The following is a 16,909-nucleotide window of genomic DNA, read 5'->3' on the forward strand; positions in this document are numbered from 1 at the left end:
ACCAAGGGGTCTTCGGATATAGGAAATGAAGAAATAGTGGACTCAACTGATGCAGGTAATTTATTCTTCAGTTTGGATTATTTAAATTGATCAGCCTAATTTTCAATCTTTATAATGGAAAATAATCCTGTTTGAAAGGTTCTCCACAAACATCACCCGATGAAAGTAAAAGTCATGATGATATGGACTGTGAAGATGATGACAATATGACTACTACCAAAATTGGTAAAGATGGTAAGTGCTATTGCTTTTCCCCTCTTCTTTTCTCCATTTTGGAGGTTGATAATTGTTAATTGAAGGCGGATCAGTGAACCTTTGGCTTCATAATCCGTCACCGCTAGTCTTTTCCATTTTTTTTTCTGCAACCTTCCAATTTCGAACGTCTAATTGAGGTCTATATTACCACCAAATTTACTAAAATCGAAATCTACATCTCCATCTAAATTTACATTATTGGCTACGTAGCACAATTATGCCTGGTAGTTTATCATCTCCAGATCTCATCATGTTTTTGTCTTAAAGATTTGTTTATATTGTATATATATATATATGTACATATATATATTTTAGAGATTACTTGAGATTTTAAACGATAGGTGAGTAATGTCATCGGAATCTCCTACAGTATTTTTGGAGACCTATTATTACTCACCTGTCAACTTAATTCTAAATAATACCTGTATTCACTCGTCGTATTCTCTCCTCTCTATTTAACTTTCGGAATACCTTACAGACCCTTGCGGTTAAGAGTTACCAAATGGATGACATTGTGCAACTCTTTCAGTGATTGTTTGATATCGAAGTTTCTCCACCTACACACAGGTTGAGATTTTACTTCCGTTTAACATTGTCATTCTGTACGGTCCTAGCCTGAAGGACAAGCACGGATAATGAGGATAAGCTCCCTGGATGTCCTTGAATGTCTCTTTCTGCAATGGGCCTTTTGTATCGTCAAAAAGATTACCATACTTAGCTGGTATTAGTTACTTTCTTTAATAATTAACATATTAATAATTACAGGAAAGAAGCATGCAATTGTAACCCGTTCTAAAACTGGTGCCATTACTCCAAAGAATTATACCCCCGAAGAATTGAAAAAGAAAGGAGAAAAATCAAATTCTGGTGAAAATAGCAGGCTAACTCGTCTTAAAGCTCATCAGATAGCTACTGGTAAAATTATCTTTAATGTATTTATCAGTTCATAAAAAAAAAGTGCAAATTTTGTGTCGAGTTTGATTGAAAATAAATCTAATCTTTAAAAAGTTAAGATTCATTAATTTAAATTAATTTTTCATCCATTATTTCTTGATTGAAGGCACCCATTTGTTTAAATTGGGCATGGAAAATGGATTTAAAGCTTACAATAATCAATTCAGTACAAATGTAGCTGCTTTAAATAAACCTCAAAGAAATGAAGAAAGAGATAAGAAAAGATATTTATCGCATAAATTTAGTTTAACCCAAGTATCTGAATTTAAATGGGCTGGTCCTGTTCATGGTAAGTTATATAGTAGCTTTGTTCTTTAAAAATATGTAATTTTACAATTCGTAGTTCTGATTTCATTTCAGAGGACAATATGAATTAGTTTTAACAATACTAACTACATTTTTCAGGTACAAAGAGTCAAATTCTTTCAACTGTACGACAGACTTTATTGCAATTAGAAAATGCAATACCAGCTCCATTGATGCATGTTAATTGGAATCAAGTGAGAAAACCGTGGGTGTCAGCAGTAGCTGCTTGTACAAATCCAAAAGATTTTGCCCGGGCCATTATTGTTTTACAAGCTTGTATGAAACCTGCCGTGTATGCTCCAGTTTGGCCAGAACAGTTAGGTTTGTAATTTTTTTTTTTTTTTAATTATTTATCTTCTATGCAAATACTTTAAGTTTTATGTAGTTGAGTGCAAAGTTTGGTTAAATGACAATAAGTTCAAAAATGTGGAAGTATCTTCAGTTTCATTCGTATTTTGTTTTCAGCTCGTAATTTCAACCAATAGAAACTTTGGTATAACTGAAATTTCCCTCCGTCCTGGAATGATTTCCCTCATAATTAATTGGTGATCCTTCTAATTTGTACTAAACGTACTCAAACATTCGGTTTTGTACAATGTTTTGATGATTCCTTGCAGAAGACATTAAAAAGTAAAAATCCTTTGTTCTTTTAGAAATTTTATAATAACTGATACCATTTTAAGTAATGTATTACATTACATTTTTATTAATTGTATTTAAAATTTATTAAATGCTCTAGACTCTTACGCTGATTATTATCTTTTATCAAATATTTATTTTTTTCAAATAATATCAAAATGTGTATTGCTGCTTGAGGAATAGCAACAATCACTTCATTAATTTTATATAAAAAAATGTTTGCGATTTATTTAAATACTTATGAACAATCATTACAAACCCGCACACATTAAATGAGAATAAAAGAAAGTTACCATTGGTTGGTATTTTATTAACGTTTTAACCAAATTCAAACTTGAACCCCTCAAGAATGTAAACGTAATAAATTATGCCCAGTTAAGTAATAAATAAATGACTTTTATAATCAACTAATTAAATTTTACGTGCTCACTTATTTATATTCTTCATGTTTGTAAAATGACTACTGTACATGGACATGTTCGTTCAAATGCAGTCTTACAATTAAGTTCTTGACGTGCAAAGTAGTGTAATTATTTCTCTCGATCAACCTTTACTACCAGGAAGTTGTGGTTATGAGGAAATAGATAAAAGTTGTAAATAAAATATTAACTTTTTTGACTATCTTCATTATGCATAGAGCACCTAACTCAGAAGAATGTGGATACCTGTGACTGTTGCGCCAAAAGTTGTGAGGTGGCTCACACGAGGTTTCCATCTCTACATTGTTATTGGAAATACTTTACTTCTTAGCCTTCTTTTTGCCGGTGGAACACAGAAGTTCCTAGATACGAGGACGTTTGTATAAGATGGTTTGATATGACATTTAAATTTCATATCCAAGCGTTATCGCCACCTAAACAATTCACCTAAAGTCATAAGTATTCTTTGCTTATTCCTGAGCATTAGTTATTGTTTAGCAGATTTGCTGCATTTGCTTTTGGATTTTGGCCATCAAAAATTTTTGTTTTACTCAATCTTGTTCGTTTAATCTGGGTGTTCAGCTTCTGTAACGTTTCTTTTTAGAAATCAATAACCTGGCAACGGTCTCTCAATTTTTCAGTTAAGTGACGTGGAATGTCGGCACCCATCTTACGGCCGCTTTTATTGAAATTCGGCAAGGATAATATTGTGTGCTGAATCAATACTAATATCCAGATCATGGCTATATCTTTCACTTCAAAATATGCCAGTTTTCTATCTCTAGAAATAACATCAAATCATGATTTTGTTCGTCAGTATAGGATGTAACCTAGCCCGCTTCTCCACAGAAATTATGCCGTTTAAAAATGTCATTCAATACGTAAACTTAAAAGCTAGAACGCAATCGATTATCGTCTGCGCTTTCGTTTTACGAAATTAACTTCGATATCCAAAAGAATAACTCCTGTCAACTATTAAAAAAATATTAATTTTTCAGAATTCTACCTCATTTTTACATTTTTATTTGAATCACCTTCGTATTAGTTATAAGTCAAGATTAATTGAAATATTTTTTCTTTTAGGACATATTCGGCTGCAAAGAATTACAGCGCCAGAACGGGAAGAGAGGAAGCGAATAGATAAAAAGGAAAAGAAAGAGAGGGAAGAAGAGGAGGAAAGAAATAGGCTAACTTACAATTTTGTGAAATACACACTTGGACTTAAACATCAGGTTAGTGTAAAAACATAAAATTTAATAGGAAAATAATTTTCTGAGTACGCATGAAATTAAAAAAAAACTAGTTACCATCAATATAGGAGATACCTCGTTTTTCTGCATAGGATAACATGAAAATTTGGCTAATATTTATTTCTGTGCTAGTTACGAGCGATGGCGCCTCCTGCTTAAAACATGATTTTACTTTATTATTTACACTTTGAAATTGTTTTGAATCGTTATATAATTCTCGTAACAAGTTAGAAATCCTTGTTTCATACTTAACACCTATGTTTTGAAAGTCCTCCAGATTGTAGATGTGTTTGAACCTTAAGATTAACTTATTAAGATTTTGTAATCTGTATAATGAAAAGTCTTCTGTTATTTTATGGACTATCTGTAGAGACGTCGAATTTGAAATCCTAATTGATACTTGATGTAAATTTCTCTTCCTTATTTCTCGCAAATCGTTTTTACCTTTCCTTAAAAAAAAAAAAAAACCTGGTTCCTTAACCTTAAAGTACTATAAAAATCAAAATCATGGTTTTTGGTACGAAAATCCGTACAAATGGAAGGTTCTTTTGTTATTTCATTGTATAATAAAATGAATGCATACAAATTTAAATCTAGCTTTTAGTAGGAAAAGTAAATAAAAAACAAAAGTAAAAAAATGTATTGAGTTTGAAGAGTATAAAACTGTGGCCAATTAAATGTTTTGTCAATATCTAAAAAACGTCTGTAGTACGAACACCTCTTTTAACTTTTTAAAATAATTGCTAGGAGACACTGGAATAATACTTTTTTTACATGCCTTGGCTGTGTTGTCTTGCTGGTTTGATGTGTAGACATTAAAATATAGAATAGAATAAGATGTCTTATTAAGGGGCCTTGTAATTGCTCCATCAAGCAAATACTACTTAAGCAAAACCAATTTAGATACGATTTTGCTTTGCTAATACGCTAATTTACTAAATGTCCCTGCCGGATCCGGAACTTATATATTGTGATTTTATAGTTAATAACAGCCTCTATCTCCAGTTTGAATCCCGCTTGTAACTTAATTTTTATTTGATGGGAAAATAGTAATAGTAAAGTATGTGCTTCCGCCTCCGTCCACAATACATAATTGGTAGTCTGACTTTAAAAAGCCACCTGCAAAAATAGGCGATTACTTTTTACTTTTATAATAATAATTTTTTTTAAAAAACATCAATTTGTTTTATTTATATATAAAAAAGTTTTTACTTTTTACAAAGCAGTCGTTAATTTTTGTCCTTAGATAAATTAATGATCTCTTTCAGAAACCTCTACTTTAAAAAAGGGATTTAATCGGGGAATTAGAATTAAATAATTAAATTTTAATAAATAAAATTTACTTCAGCCAAACAAAGAAGAGAAAGAAAGATCTGAACGGGCCCATAGTAACTCCGCATCTGTGGAAACGTAAATACTTTTATCTCTTTATTACGTTATAAAGATAACTTCCCGAATTCATCATCAGAGCGAGGAAAAAAAGACAGATCTGATCGATATAAAAAGAAGAAAAATATTAAAGGAGGCTATAAGAAAATCGAAAGAGAGATAAGGAGAGAAAATATGTAATTAAATATCTGGTTAATGTAAGAGTTAACAAAGACCATTCTAAATACATTGTTTTTCTTTCATTTATTTAATTTTTTTTTTTTAATTAAGTTCATTCCGCGTATTATTTTAGTTTTTAAATTAAAAGTTGCTACATTGAGCTAAAATTTTCTGCGCTAACCGAACGCTAGCTAATATGTAAATTCAATAAACACTGTAAATTTTATAGCTAAATTTAGAAAAAATAAGTGATGAATTGGATATCTTGATAAGGGGGAATCACTGGTACAAAAGTTATCTGTACTTAAAAATAGGATTAATAAAAAAAGAAGTAGGCGAATGCCTTGAAATTTTTTTTAACGTTTTCTCAAACCTATGTTCAATTTTGATTGGAATTGGTAACTTTTAATGAAATATTGATTTTCTGATGTAGTAGAAGATTAATTTGGGAAAGAATATCATTATACTATACCGAAATATCTTAATTAAAAATTAGAATTCTTCAGGATTCTATTCCAAGACTACTGCCTTACCCTGAGAATTCCAAATTCAGATACAAAACAACAGAATTATACAGAAGTATAATTTACTTCCACATATCTGTATAATAAGAAAGTCAAAGAGACTGGGATCGTTCTTTTGTAAGGCCAGATGCCTCTTTTTCCGTATGAGAGTTTCAGAGAGCTTGGTTCTTTTTGTGAAATCGCGCTTTAAACTGGTCTATCAAAGCACTACGACAATGCACTAGGAGCGGCAGTTGCACCTCATATTTATTAGACTATAGCGAACTGCAGGTAGATTTTAGCTGCATCACACTCTCTTAATATCCCTACATTTAAATTTCTTAGTCATTTACATTCGATGCACCAACGTTGATACTTTTGGGAAGCTTCAATAGACTTCTTAGGTTTCAGTGGATTTGGGAGGAAACTCAGTTTTTAACAAGATTTTTCTCACATTATCAAAAGTGAATTATCATTTTTATTACAAACGACGTCCCTGATCTAATACATGGCTAGAATTAGGGCGCCACGGTAGCCGAGCGGTTAGAGGCGAGACCTGCGAAGCTAATATGTATTGTGGTACTGGGTTCGATTCCCGGTCTTGGGCTTTGGATTTTATTTAATGGTTAATAAAAGAAATTTACAGTAAAGTATGTTTGCTAGTCGCCTCCGTCCACGACACCTAATTGGTAGTTGGACGTTAAGCCCTGCCTGAAAAAATAGGCGATTACTTTACTTTTTTACATGGCTAGAATTCTTGAACTGATCGTAGCAAAATACGGCACAACAGTTGACAGACTTGTTGGTTTCGCTGCGAGAGATTCCATGCAACAGATTTTTAACAACTAATTGCAAATGAGAAGAGTATAGCAAAATCGTAACCCACGTGCTCACAATTCCTATAAATTTATACTGCAGCTTCATTCATATTAAGATTAGTGTTTCGGCGGTAATTGTTTCCCTCAAAAAAGTTTAAATGGGTTTAAAGTAAAATGCCGGCGGCACGTCCACTGCGAACAGGAGAATGTTAAGTTTGGTGAGCATACAAGCTTCACTTTCCAAATAGAGTAAATGAAGCAAAAGAGAATTGGTTTAAGGTCACAAACTTGTCTGACACCGGCATGTCACGGAAAGAACTATTTTATTTTTGAATATTGAATTACTGATATAACACCTAAGTACAGTTACTTGACTACCATCATAAATTTGGATCCAACACATATGTTAATTTTAAAATTACAAAGGCATGATCTCCAATCTAGTGCAGATTTTGTTACTTCTCAAAAAGGTCGATTGCTCTGGGTTGATTAATATTAATAAATTGTCTAGTCTAGTTGCCCCTCCTGAAGACGGCCTGATTTTAACCCAGAACATTGTTATCTTAAAAAAATTATAGGCGGTTCAGAAAGTCACGAAAAAATTGAGAAGTATATCCAGGCAAGAAATGCCTCTATAATTAGTAACATCTCCAGTATCGCTCGTATTAAGAAGGAAAAAATAAGTGTATAATAAAATATGCTAGGAGATAAACCAGTATTAATGTTTAACTAAACTGTGGAATTAGCTTTTTTAGGAATGTGAAAAAATGGCATGTTTTGTAAATGATATACGACCGTCACAGGGTCAATCTATTTTTAGAATAGTAACTGAGAAGTACTTCCATGGTAAAAGATGAATCCAGTAATGGATACATGATACTAGGTACTGCTTACAAATTAACGTAACTGTAAAGAACGGGTTTAACAAATCACAAAAATTAGCTATCCAGGCGTTCACTTATCTGATATCCCAAATATATCCTTCCCGCCTAAAATTTTAAGTGCAATACATGCTTTGTGTAGTAAAAACTAGAAATTTCGAATTCCATGTGGTGATAAAACTCTTGCTTTCTTATCCTTACAAAGAATATTGTAATCCTACTATAGGTATCATTTACAATTCAATTGTAAAGTATGAAAGTATTGGTTCTCCGTATCAGGTTAAGTAAATTAAATTACCTTCGCTAGCATAATCGAATAGTAGTAAACAAGCATAATTATACCAACGCCTTTTTTGATGAAATGTAATGTAATGAGGTGCCTAACCCGAATCATAATTAGTGGATGCAATCTTGATGAAATTTGTTAGAAAATTCATGCCAGTTTGCGGTTCAGAGACCAATGGAAAATCTATAAACAGAAATCAGTAAATTTTTGTTTTGTACTCATAAAACTCACCGATTAAAACAATTTAAAAAACGCTAGACAAGACATTAAACACATCCTGGCCCTCAAAGAAAGAATTTTGGCAGTGTAAAAGCTGTTTCCAGCAACAATCCGGTCGGCAGAGGTTTCTAGCGACAATCGTTCCATTTACATTACTATGATTTCATTATTTGATAACAGAACCTGCAAAATTGAAACTATTTGATGTATCTTACTTTCAGATAATCTACATCCAGGGTTCATATAAATAGTTGCATCTAGAATGTCTAAATTATTCATTATTAACGAAACAATAGCTCTGCCGTCAATATTATTAAAGTCGCCAAATACCATATCGCCTCAATTGCGACCAGACATCCAATCTTTGTTAGGGGTTCCCAGAACAGCTTATAATCGAGAAAATAATTTGAAAAATAACTAAATTTATCTCGCAGTACAGATGTTTCAAAAAGTAATAGTACAGTGTAGTGATCTGAAATAAATTATCTGAGATCTTACTTCTAAATCTGCAATTTTATAAGACAAAAACTTTCGAAACAAGTAGTTCTAAAGGCACTGCCTTAAGTTTCCTACAGTCGTATCTTTCTTAGAATCGACCAGAAAAGTAAGAGTGCGAATCTGGAATTGGGGTGGAAGGCACTGACCGAAAGTTTGGTTAAAAAGTAGTCCTTGGGTAGATTGTCATTAAATACTTGATAAATAAATTAATTCAAATCTGCCTAGTTAGATAGATTGGTAAATTAATAATTTCTATGACATAAACCCTTCATATTCTATCATAAAATGAACACCGTCTACAGTTAATCTGTCCAGTCTTCAATCTATTTCTTTTCGTACTAGAATGAGTTCTATTCCTTCTAGCAGTTCCTGACACATCCTGATTGATTATAAATCTAACACTTTTATTTATATTCTCGGCACTGATAACGTTTCTTGGAAATAAGTAAATAACTACTCAGGGAAGGATTATCCCTCGAGTCCCCAAAAAAAGCGTTCTCCTGACGCCTGTTTATAGTTTGTTTAATTATTATTGAACTGTACATCCGACTGTAACTTGAAAAGTATAATTTTTAAATACATTTCCTTTTTCTTAATATTTATTATTTTCTTATTTTATGGGATTGTAATAATTTTAAATTTTAAGTAGGCCTCACTTTACGAATCTATTTTAAGATAACACAACTTTCTTTTTTTCCCCTTTCATATACTTAATTATTATTTTAGCAATATTGTTAATGTAATCAATTTACTTAGTTATTTTAAAGAATTAAAATCAAAAAACTAATTCTATTAAAACAAACTTTTAGGTGTGGAAGCAAAAAGGCGAAGAATATAGAGTTCATGGCCAGTGGGGTTGGCAGTGGCTGTCTAGTATTAGAAATTATCGGGCCGTTGACTGCAGAACTGTTGGTCTAAGAGCAGGACCACAAAAGTTTATGATACAAGTGAGAGGTATGTGTCATTTTTCTTTTAAATTATTAAACAGCAATAATCATAATTATAAGTATGAATCTACAGATAAATTATATTTATATTTATTTTTCAGATGAACAAGGTTTAAAAATTTTAGCAGTGGAACCAGCTACTTATAAATATTTAATGGAAAAAAACGATAAAGGCAACAGTGAAGAAATAGAACATAATAATCCAACCTCATCGGAAGTTACTAACATCAGTAAGTGTAATAAAAATAATTTACGATTGAATACGATTTCAACAAAGTGATATATGTAAAGCGTTAATTTTATTCGATGTAGCACGCATTTTTATGGCATTCTTAACCGATTTATATAAATGTAAGTGAACACATATGTACGACTTTTTTTCAGATTTAAATAATTTGAAAGTATACCCACCAATTACAAGATTTGAAGAAATCAATATAACCAAAGCCCTAACTACCCCTGGACGGCTTCATTATCCAAAGGTTGCAAAAAAGTCAAAATTAGATGATTTTCTAAATCGTCGAACGCAACTTAAAATGTTGGAAGAACGTCAGATCGCTCAGACTGTAAGTAAACCTACTCCAATATTAATTTCATTACATTCAAGAGAAGGCAATTGTGTAACCAATACGAAATATTCAAATACTCAATTCAATAATTTGTTTTATCGTGTTGTAAAAGTTCTAATGATAAGTTCTTATATAGTATCTAAGTTCAAAATCAAGATTTTTTTTTTTTTTTGTATGTAATTCATAATTTTATTTTTATTCATCAATTACTCTAATAATTTGTTAACACTTTGTTTTCTTTAGCAATCGATCTGTAGCAGCTTTTTTGTTTCTCTCTCTATTTATTACAAGTTCTGCCAAGCTCTCTTTTAATTTATATTTTGTAATACAAATTATGAAATTAACATTAATCTATTATTTTAGAATTCAGCAAGTAAAGGCGGAGTTGGTGGTGGGGCTTATCTGGACAAAGATCTACGTTCAGTGCTCACAGCGATTGGTAAACGTGTGGCTATTATCAAAAATCAATATGCAGCTTTAAATAAACAATGCAAGTTGTACAGATGCTATAGTATGGACTGCGACAGCCAAGGAAATTCTGGATGTTATTCGCCTGTCTGTTCACAAAGATCCGCCTTGAGAAAAGAACTGTTAACATTGTTGAGAAAAGCTAATACTGCACGAAGTAACAATTTGTCTGGACTCTCTAGTCTCCATGGTAATTTCCATTTTTTTTTTTTTCTTAGGTTTATGGAATTCTTAATTTTACCTTGTATTTTGGAGATGTCTTTGGTAAATTGTTAATGTTAAATGATATTTTTTGAATGTTAATCAATTGACAGAATTCAGTTCAAGTGTTTCACACATTGAATTGTAAAATACAATTTTTTGACATCTAACCACACTTGCAATTAGCTTTTATTATTATTTTGTCTTGGAAATATTTTGGAGTTTTATAATATAACTCCCTCTCATCGTACAAGTGGTCCCACAGTATTATGAAGAAAATGTTAAGATTATTACGGCTTACTGTTTCATTTTTACTTCTGCCATAATCGTCCAAAACAAACTGCGATGAGTGTAGATATCCATCCAGTTTGGACTGAAAGAAGATTAAAAAAGAATGGCATAACTTGAGAGTCATCAAGTTATTTTAAAATTGTCTATTGAAAAGAATGATTCCCCTTATCTAGAAGTTAATATGTCTTAAAAAGTATAAATGTTTATTATTCCGACCGTAAACATTTGAAATGAAATTTCAATTCCGGGTGTGACTCTAAATGTTATTAGTAAATATTGTAATACAAATTATTATTATTTAATAAAAAAATATTATTTTCTTAAGTATTTATTTCTTACTAATAGATAACGACAACAACATAGACAAAAAGAATCAAAGTACAACCCATGGGGAGTCTAAACCTAGCACCGGCAGTGAAACTCTTCGAGCTGTATTAGAAGGTAGATGTGAAGATCGAAAAACACAATTGGATTCAAAACCTATAAAAACAGAGCCATCTATTAAAGCAGAGCCTGTTGACACTCAAATAAAAACTGAAGTAAAAACTGAAAATGTTAAAATAAAACAGGAACCACCAGATCCTGATGTCAAACATAAGGTAGAGTTGATTTTTTTTTTTTGTATTCATACTTCATAGTTTTCATAGATCATATTAATATGGATTTTTATATTAATAATTGTTATTAATATAGGTAGTTGAAGAAGATGAACAGATAGAGGTGTGCCATGAAGTTGAAATAGGCACCACTGAGGAGCCGGAAGTAAAAGAAGAAAAGCCTACAATTACTGTGACGGTAACTACTTCCACAACAACCCAGCATACGGTCACGATGGCTGGCAATAAAGTGAAAAGTGCCCAGTCTACACAGATTGTGACTACAACCACTTCTACTGCCACTAAGTACGTAATGAGACAGTTCATTTTGTATGTCCACTTTTGAGTAATATTTAGGAAACAAATAGTTTACTTTTAAATTTAGCGCGGAATTCATTTCATTTTATTTATTTAAAACTTTTATTTACATTTATTTAAATGCGATATGTTTATTTGTCGTAACGTATATATGTATATATTTTTTATTATTATGAAAATGGTGTTTAAGTCCATTTTTTTGTGGCTTAAACTTTGGAAACCAAGAAATAAAAGTTTGTAGAGATTGTGATATCTCAAAAGAATGTGGTGATCAAATAGAAGGTCTTCCTGGTGAACAAGAGCAGAAAAATTCAATTTCAATTGAAATGAAATCTAAGCACAGACTCTGCTTAGAGCAGAGAAACAAAATAATTTAAGCCTACCCCCGGGGGGTTACGATCCGATGCTTGGAGGTGTTTCCTTAAAATAATTTAATCGGGATAATGCCGGAAGCTCTATCCTTAAACTGTAATAAAAACTCTTATTAAACCCTATCCTTTGAAGAACAAAAAATTATCACGGAGACAAAAAAAAAGAAGAGGCTGTTCTAATCTCTGATTAAAAGTGAGATTCTGTACTGACGCTAAACATCTGCATTGTCTGAAATGAGATAATTATGCTGGTCGTAAAGGAATTTCTTGGTAAGTGATCATATAAGAAAGAGGAAAGTACAAGAGAGAGGGCATGTGGAAGGCACTATTCTCCAGGAGTCTGTGCTTAGGAAACTGAAATGATGATAAGGCATTAGCCCAAGAATGGGATTTCTTTAAGGATTAGTTGTACGTTGTGTGGAAGGCACTTACGGTTAGAGCTTCGAAGGAGACTTGCTAAATCTAGAAGGGCGTTTGTTATTAGGATGTGACCAAAGTAGTCGCCTCCCTCCATCAAAAAAAAAAAATAAATAAATAGAGAATAACAGATATTTCTTTTTTTTTCTTCAATTAAATACGTATTAAACTAGATTTGATAAAAATCCTATAAACTTGCTATTGATAATCGGAGTAAACAAATTTAGTAAGCAACTAAAATCGGAATAAATTTAACTTAAAACCGGTTTTTTGCATCGCAGTATGAGAAACAAACAAGAATTTAAGTAAAGGGTATTATTGAACTAGTGCAAGTCTGCTGTTCATATTAAATTATAGTGAGAAAAATAAGTGAGTACGCTGTTTTAAAAAAAGAATTTGTTTCCTCTTACAATCGTTAACAAAATAGTTTCTGATCAATCAATTGAAGGTTAGCTCCATTGTTTTTTTTTGGTCTTAGGGATACACGATTACAAGTTTGGATACTACTGAACTACTGTCGGAGAATACATTAATAGTTTGCCAATATTCAAAAAATCATCTCACAAAATTCAAAACGAAAATATTTAAATCCAAATTGTTTTACCAGCAATATTAAAGTTCATGGAAACAAAAAAAAAAAACGTAATATATGTGCCATTGACACAATTACAATTTGGCTCACCCAGGAAAATAATTTAAAAATGGTGTAAGTCTATCTGTGACCTTTAAAAAACATATTACTTCAGTTTATTGTGATAAAATCATTTTTATTATTTAAATTAATGGAAAATTGATAAACTTAGTTAAACTTAATTTTTTTTTTTTCTGCTTTATTAAAATCCAAATGCATTTTCATAATAAACAACCAGTTGGTAACATTTATTTAATTAACTAATGTAACAATTATGTTATTAACATCTTCCAACTTCTTCGAAAGGGACATTTCATTGAAATGATTTTCAGAACATCTGCTGGAGAAGTGAAAAAAGAAGAATCCGATGAAGTGGCAGTGACAGTAAAAAGTGAACCAGGAATTAGTACATCTACCACTGTTACGACATCTAGTTCGTCCAACGTCAAGGATGGTATTAAGAGAATTTACTCTTCTAGTTGTACTAAAGGAAAGGTAATAATTATAATTCCTGGAATGATTTTGAAACTCTATCTAAATTATAATAACTTGAATTTCTTAAAAAAAAAAGACCTCTATTGTTTTTTAAGGTATACTTGAAGAAAGTTGTTGTTAATCCTGAAAAACGTAAGAAACGGACTCAAGTAAAATATCCAAAATGTTCTACATTTCACACTAAAAGCAAAAAGAGAAGTATCTTTATTTTACCACAGCACGAAATATCAAAAATTGCTAGAAATGGTGGGAAAATACCTGTAAATGGTTTTAATCATCTGGCCAAGGTAAATATTAATTCTAAAATCTTCTTCTTTATTGATTTTTTTATTTTTTATAAAGCTAATACAGGTGTACTTTTATCACGTAACAATGTGGCTTTTTCCGGACTTTATTAAAAACTATTCTTATCCCCGGCTTGAAGAAGTTAGTGTGTCCCATCGTCGTGATTTTTGTCTGAGAGACAAGAACACTTGCAGCGTCACAACCAAACTATTTATGAATGGAAAATTTTGTTTAATAAAATGTATGCATTTAGCACAGAGTTATACATAATTGTTACCGTAAGTACGCCTTCAATTACTCAGGCGGTATATAAACCGGTTAGTGATATAATAAACAAAAAACAACACTTTTCTCATTTTAATGTGTTTTCTTTAACATACGTGTAAACGAAGAACCGAACTATTTCGCGATGGAAACGTTAACTAATCTTGTTGGCTCATAAATATTTAATGGTTGTATCAGTCCAAAAACGGGGCAAGAACACAAAAAAGAAGTTTAAGAAGATCCCTAGTTCGAATCCTGCGTTTAGCTTCTTATAAAGTAAAAAAATAAGTTAACAGATATTTTATTTTCTTTGTTGTTAATTGAAATTTCTAGAATTAAATCTGCTGGTAATCATGTTAAGTATTCAATATGTCGTAATTATTAATCAAAAGTACGTTGTTAATTTCTTATTAATTAAATTGAATAACCTGTTTTAAGTTTTCACAGACAAACACTGCTAACTGGCCTTATCCATGTTCAAGACCAACATTTAAAACTTGTTGGCTATATCGTACAGTATCTTTGAAAACCATAGCTTCAGCAGGATTACAGTTGAAAATTATATGGGCATGTTTGCGATGGGATGATATGGCGGTAAGAATTTTTACTGTAACCATATTATGTTATTTCTTTGTTGCAAAATGAGTAGTCTCGTCTCATTTTCGTATTTTTTATTATTATTATTATTTTTTTTTTTTTTGTCTTTATGCCTCAAAGGTTAAACCCCCTCAAACTGATGGTAAACATCAAGTGACCACAGATACAGAGATAATGACCACAGAAATTTTGAAACATCGTCAACTTGGAACATTTCTTGAAAGAACTGAATATTTATTAAGGAAAGTTGTCATTCCATTAGAAGTTCCCAAAACAATTAGAGGTAAATTTTTGTTCTATTTAAGCAGTTGTAATTTAGCAAATACAAGTGTTCATAATTACTTCCTGGAATTGTTTACAAATCGTTCGCAATGATATATGCTTGATTGATAACAGCAGTATTATTCAATCAGCAATTTTAACCAAAGTAATTATTTTTGAATAAATTTCGAAATAGACAGTTCTTGAGAAATCTAATGTTGCCCATTTAAAAATAAATAAATAAATGCCCTTCATGCTATTTGAATACGTTCAGAGAAATAATGAACGAAGGATTAGACGTGATCAAAAATTGTTCATAGAGAACTATTTGTTATCAAATATATTCGTTGGCAAGGAATATATTGGTGGGCGGGACATGGTTTACGGACAGAGGCTATTCATAGCATTCTATCCGAAAGAGAGAAGCTAGGAAGACACGAAATTTAGAAAGAGTGAGTGAGCATTGACGTAAAAACTCTTAGAATTCAGAACTGGTAGGCTGCAGCTCGGAGAAGAATGATATTCTTATGTCAAGACATTAATGATGTTAAATTTATTTGGAAATTATACTTGTAATTATTTATTCATTTAATATTTACAAAATTATACGTTGGGGAGGTATTAAGAGCACCGATTGCGCTGTGGACTCGTCGGCCAGGTATTCTGGGTTCGAGACCAGGCATTTAGTTCTTAATCTTCTTTTAGTAGTAATCTCTACAGTAAACATTCCTGGGTAGAAATGTATCCTTTTATAATTATTAAATTAAATTTATTTAAATTGATTTCATAGAGACTCAAAAATAATAACTTGTATTGATCTATTACGACAATTAAAGTCTTTATTAGAATATTAGCGGTTTAATAAATTCAATAGCGTTTGACATTTTTCTTTTTATTCCCAACTATAGAAGTCCAGTCAATAAGAACAGGATTGCGGAAAAGAAAAAGAGAAGAAGCACCACAGAATACTGAACCGCAAGTGTCTGAAGAATGGGTTGATGAATCAAAATTGGACCTATGGGAAATAAAATTGTATGGAGAAAGGTTAGTGTAATAAGCATCAGTTCGATAATTACTACAATTGAATTATTAAATTTAAAAAAACCTAGTCAATTTACAATATTATAAGTTCTAAGAAATAACTTTAATTAATTTATTCTAGATTAGAAAGAGCTTCCGTCCAGCATTCTATGGCCAGGACAAGAAGTTCCACAGGAGCTTTACCCAAGGATAAAGAAAAAGTAAACGTTGAAGAAGTGAAAGAAAAGTTAGAAGCACAGCTTAAAATTCAAAGAGCTGCACACCAACAGCGAAGAGGAGCTGCTGCATCTAATGCAGCGTCAGATAATAAAGTTCAGCCCTCACCGCAACATGTTATCAAAATTGTTCCTAACGCCAGTGGTAATTATATTTTACTTTTTATTTATATCATTGTTTCTGATATTTGAGCGTTACAATAGTTAAGGGCTAAACATTCCAATACGATAGAATGTAATCAACAATTACATTCTGTGTAATGTTTTTTAGAATGATGGGCAAATAATATTGCCATAAGTATAATTGCAAATTGCGTAATATTGATTTATATTACAGGAAAAAAAATTGAAATAATTTTATATATT

The 16,909-nt window shown here is 31.4% G+C and overlaps 1 protein-coding gene across 3 annotated transcripts in view; it reads left to right on the top strand.

The window, feature by feature from the left end:
- The window catches only part of E(bx) (nucleosome-remodeling factor subunit NURF301 E(bx)), a 47,582-nt gene that overhangs the window by 9,819 nt on the left and 20,854 nt on the right, over window positions 1-16,909 (top strand). For all 3 annotated transcript variants that reach the window (XM_074115978.1, XM_074115979.1, XM_074115980.1), the window contains exons 6-23: window positions 7-55; window positions 139-234; window positions 1,021-1,170; window positions 1,316-1,498; window positions 1,615-1,836; window positions 3,657-3,805; window positions 9,386-9,530; window positions 9,625-9,753; window positions 9,908-10,089; window positions 10,456-10,750; window positions 11,398-11,651; window positions 11,746-11,954; window positions 13,718-13,880; window positions 13,976-14,167; window positions 14,868-15,023; window positions 15,147-15,309; window positions 16,196-16,331; window positions 16,450-16,688. In XM_074115978.1, the coding sequence (XP_073972079.1) occupies window positions 7-55; window positions 139-234; window positions 1,021-1,170; window positions 1,316-1,498; window positions 1,615-1,836; window positions 3,657-3,805; window positions 9,386-9,530; window positions 9,625-9,753; window positions 9,908-10,089; window positions 10,456-10,750; window positions 11,398-11,651; window positions 11,746-11,954; window positions 13,718-13,880; window positions 13,976-14,167; window positions 14,868-15,023; window positions 15,147-15,309; window positions 16,196-16,331; window positions 16,450-16,688 (3,112 nt within the window). The remainder of the gene's footprint in view (window positions 1-6; window positions 56-138; window positions 235-1,020; window positions 1,171-1,315; window positions 1,499-1,614; window positions 1,837-3,656; window positions 3,806-9,385; window positions 9,531-9,624; window positions 9,754-9,907; window positions 10,090-10,455; window positions 10,751-11,397; window positions 11,652-11,745; window positions 11,955-13,717; window positions 13,881-13,975; window positions 14,168-14,867; window positions 15,024-15,146; window positions 15,310-16,195; window positions 16,332-16,449; window positions 16,689-16,909) is intronic.

This window comes from Rhodnius prolixus, unplaced genomic scaffold (assembly GCF_049639745.1).
Source record: "Rhodnius prolixus isolate KJV_2025 unplaced genomic scaffold, Rpr scaffold_13, whole genome shotgun sequence".
Lineage (NCBI taxonomy): Eukaryota > Metazoa > Arthropoda > Insecta > Hemiptera > Reduviidae > Rhodnius > Rhodnius prolixus.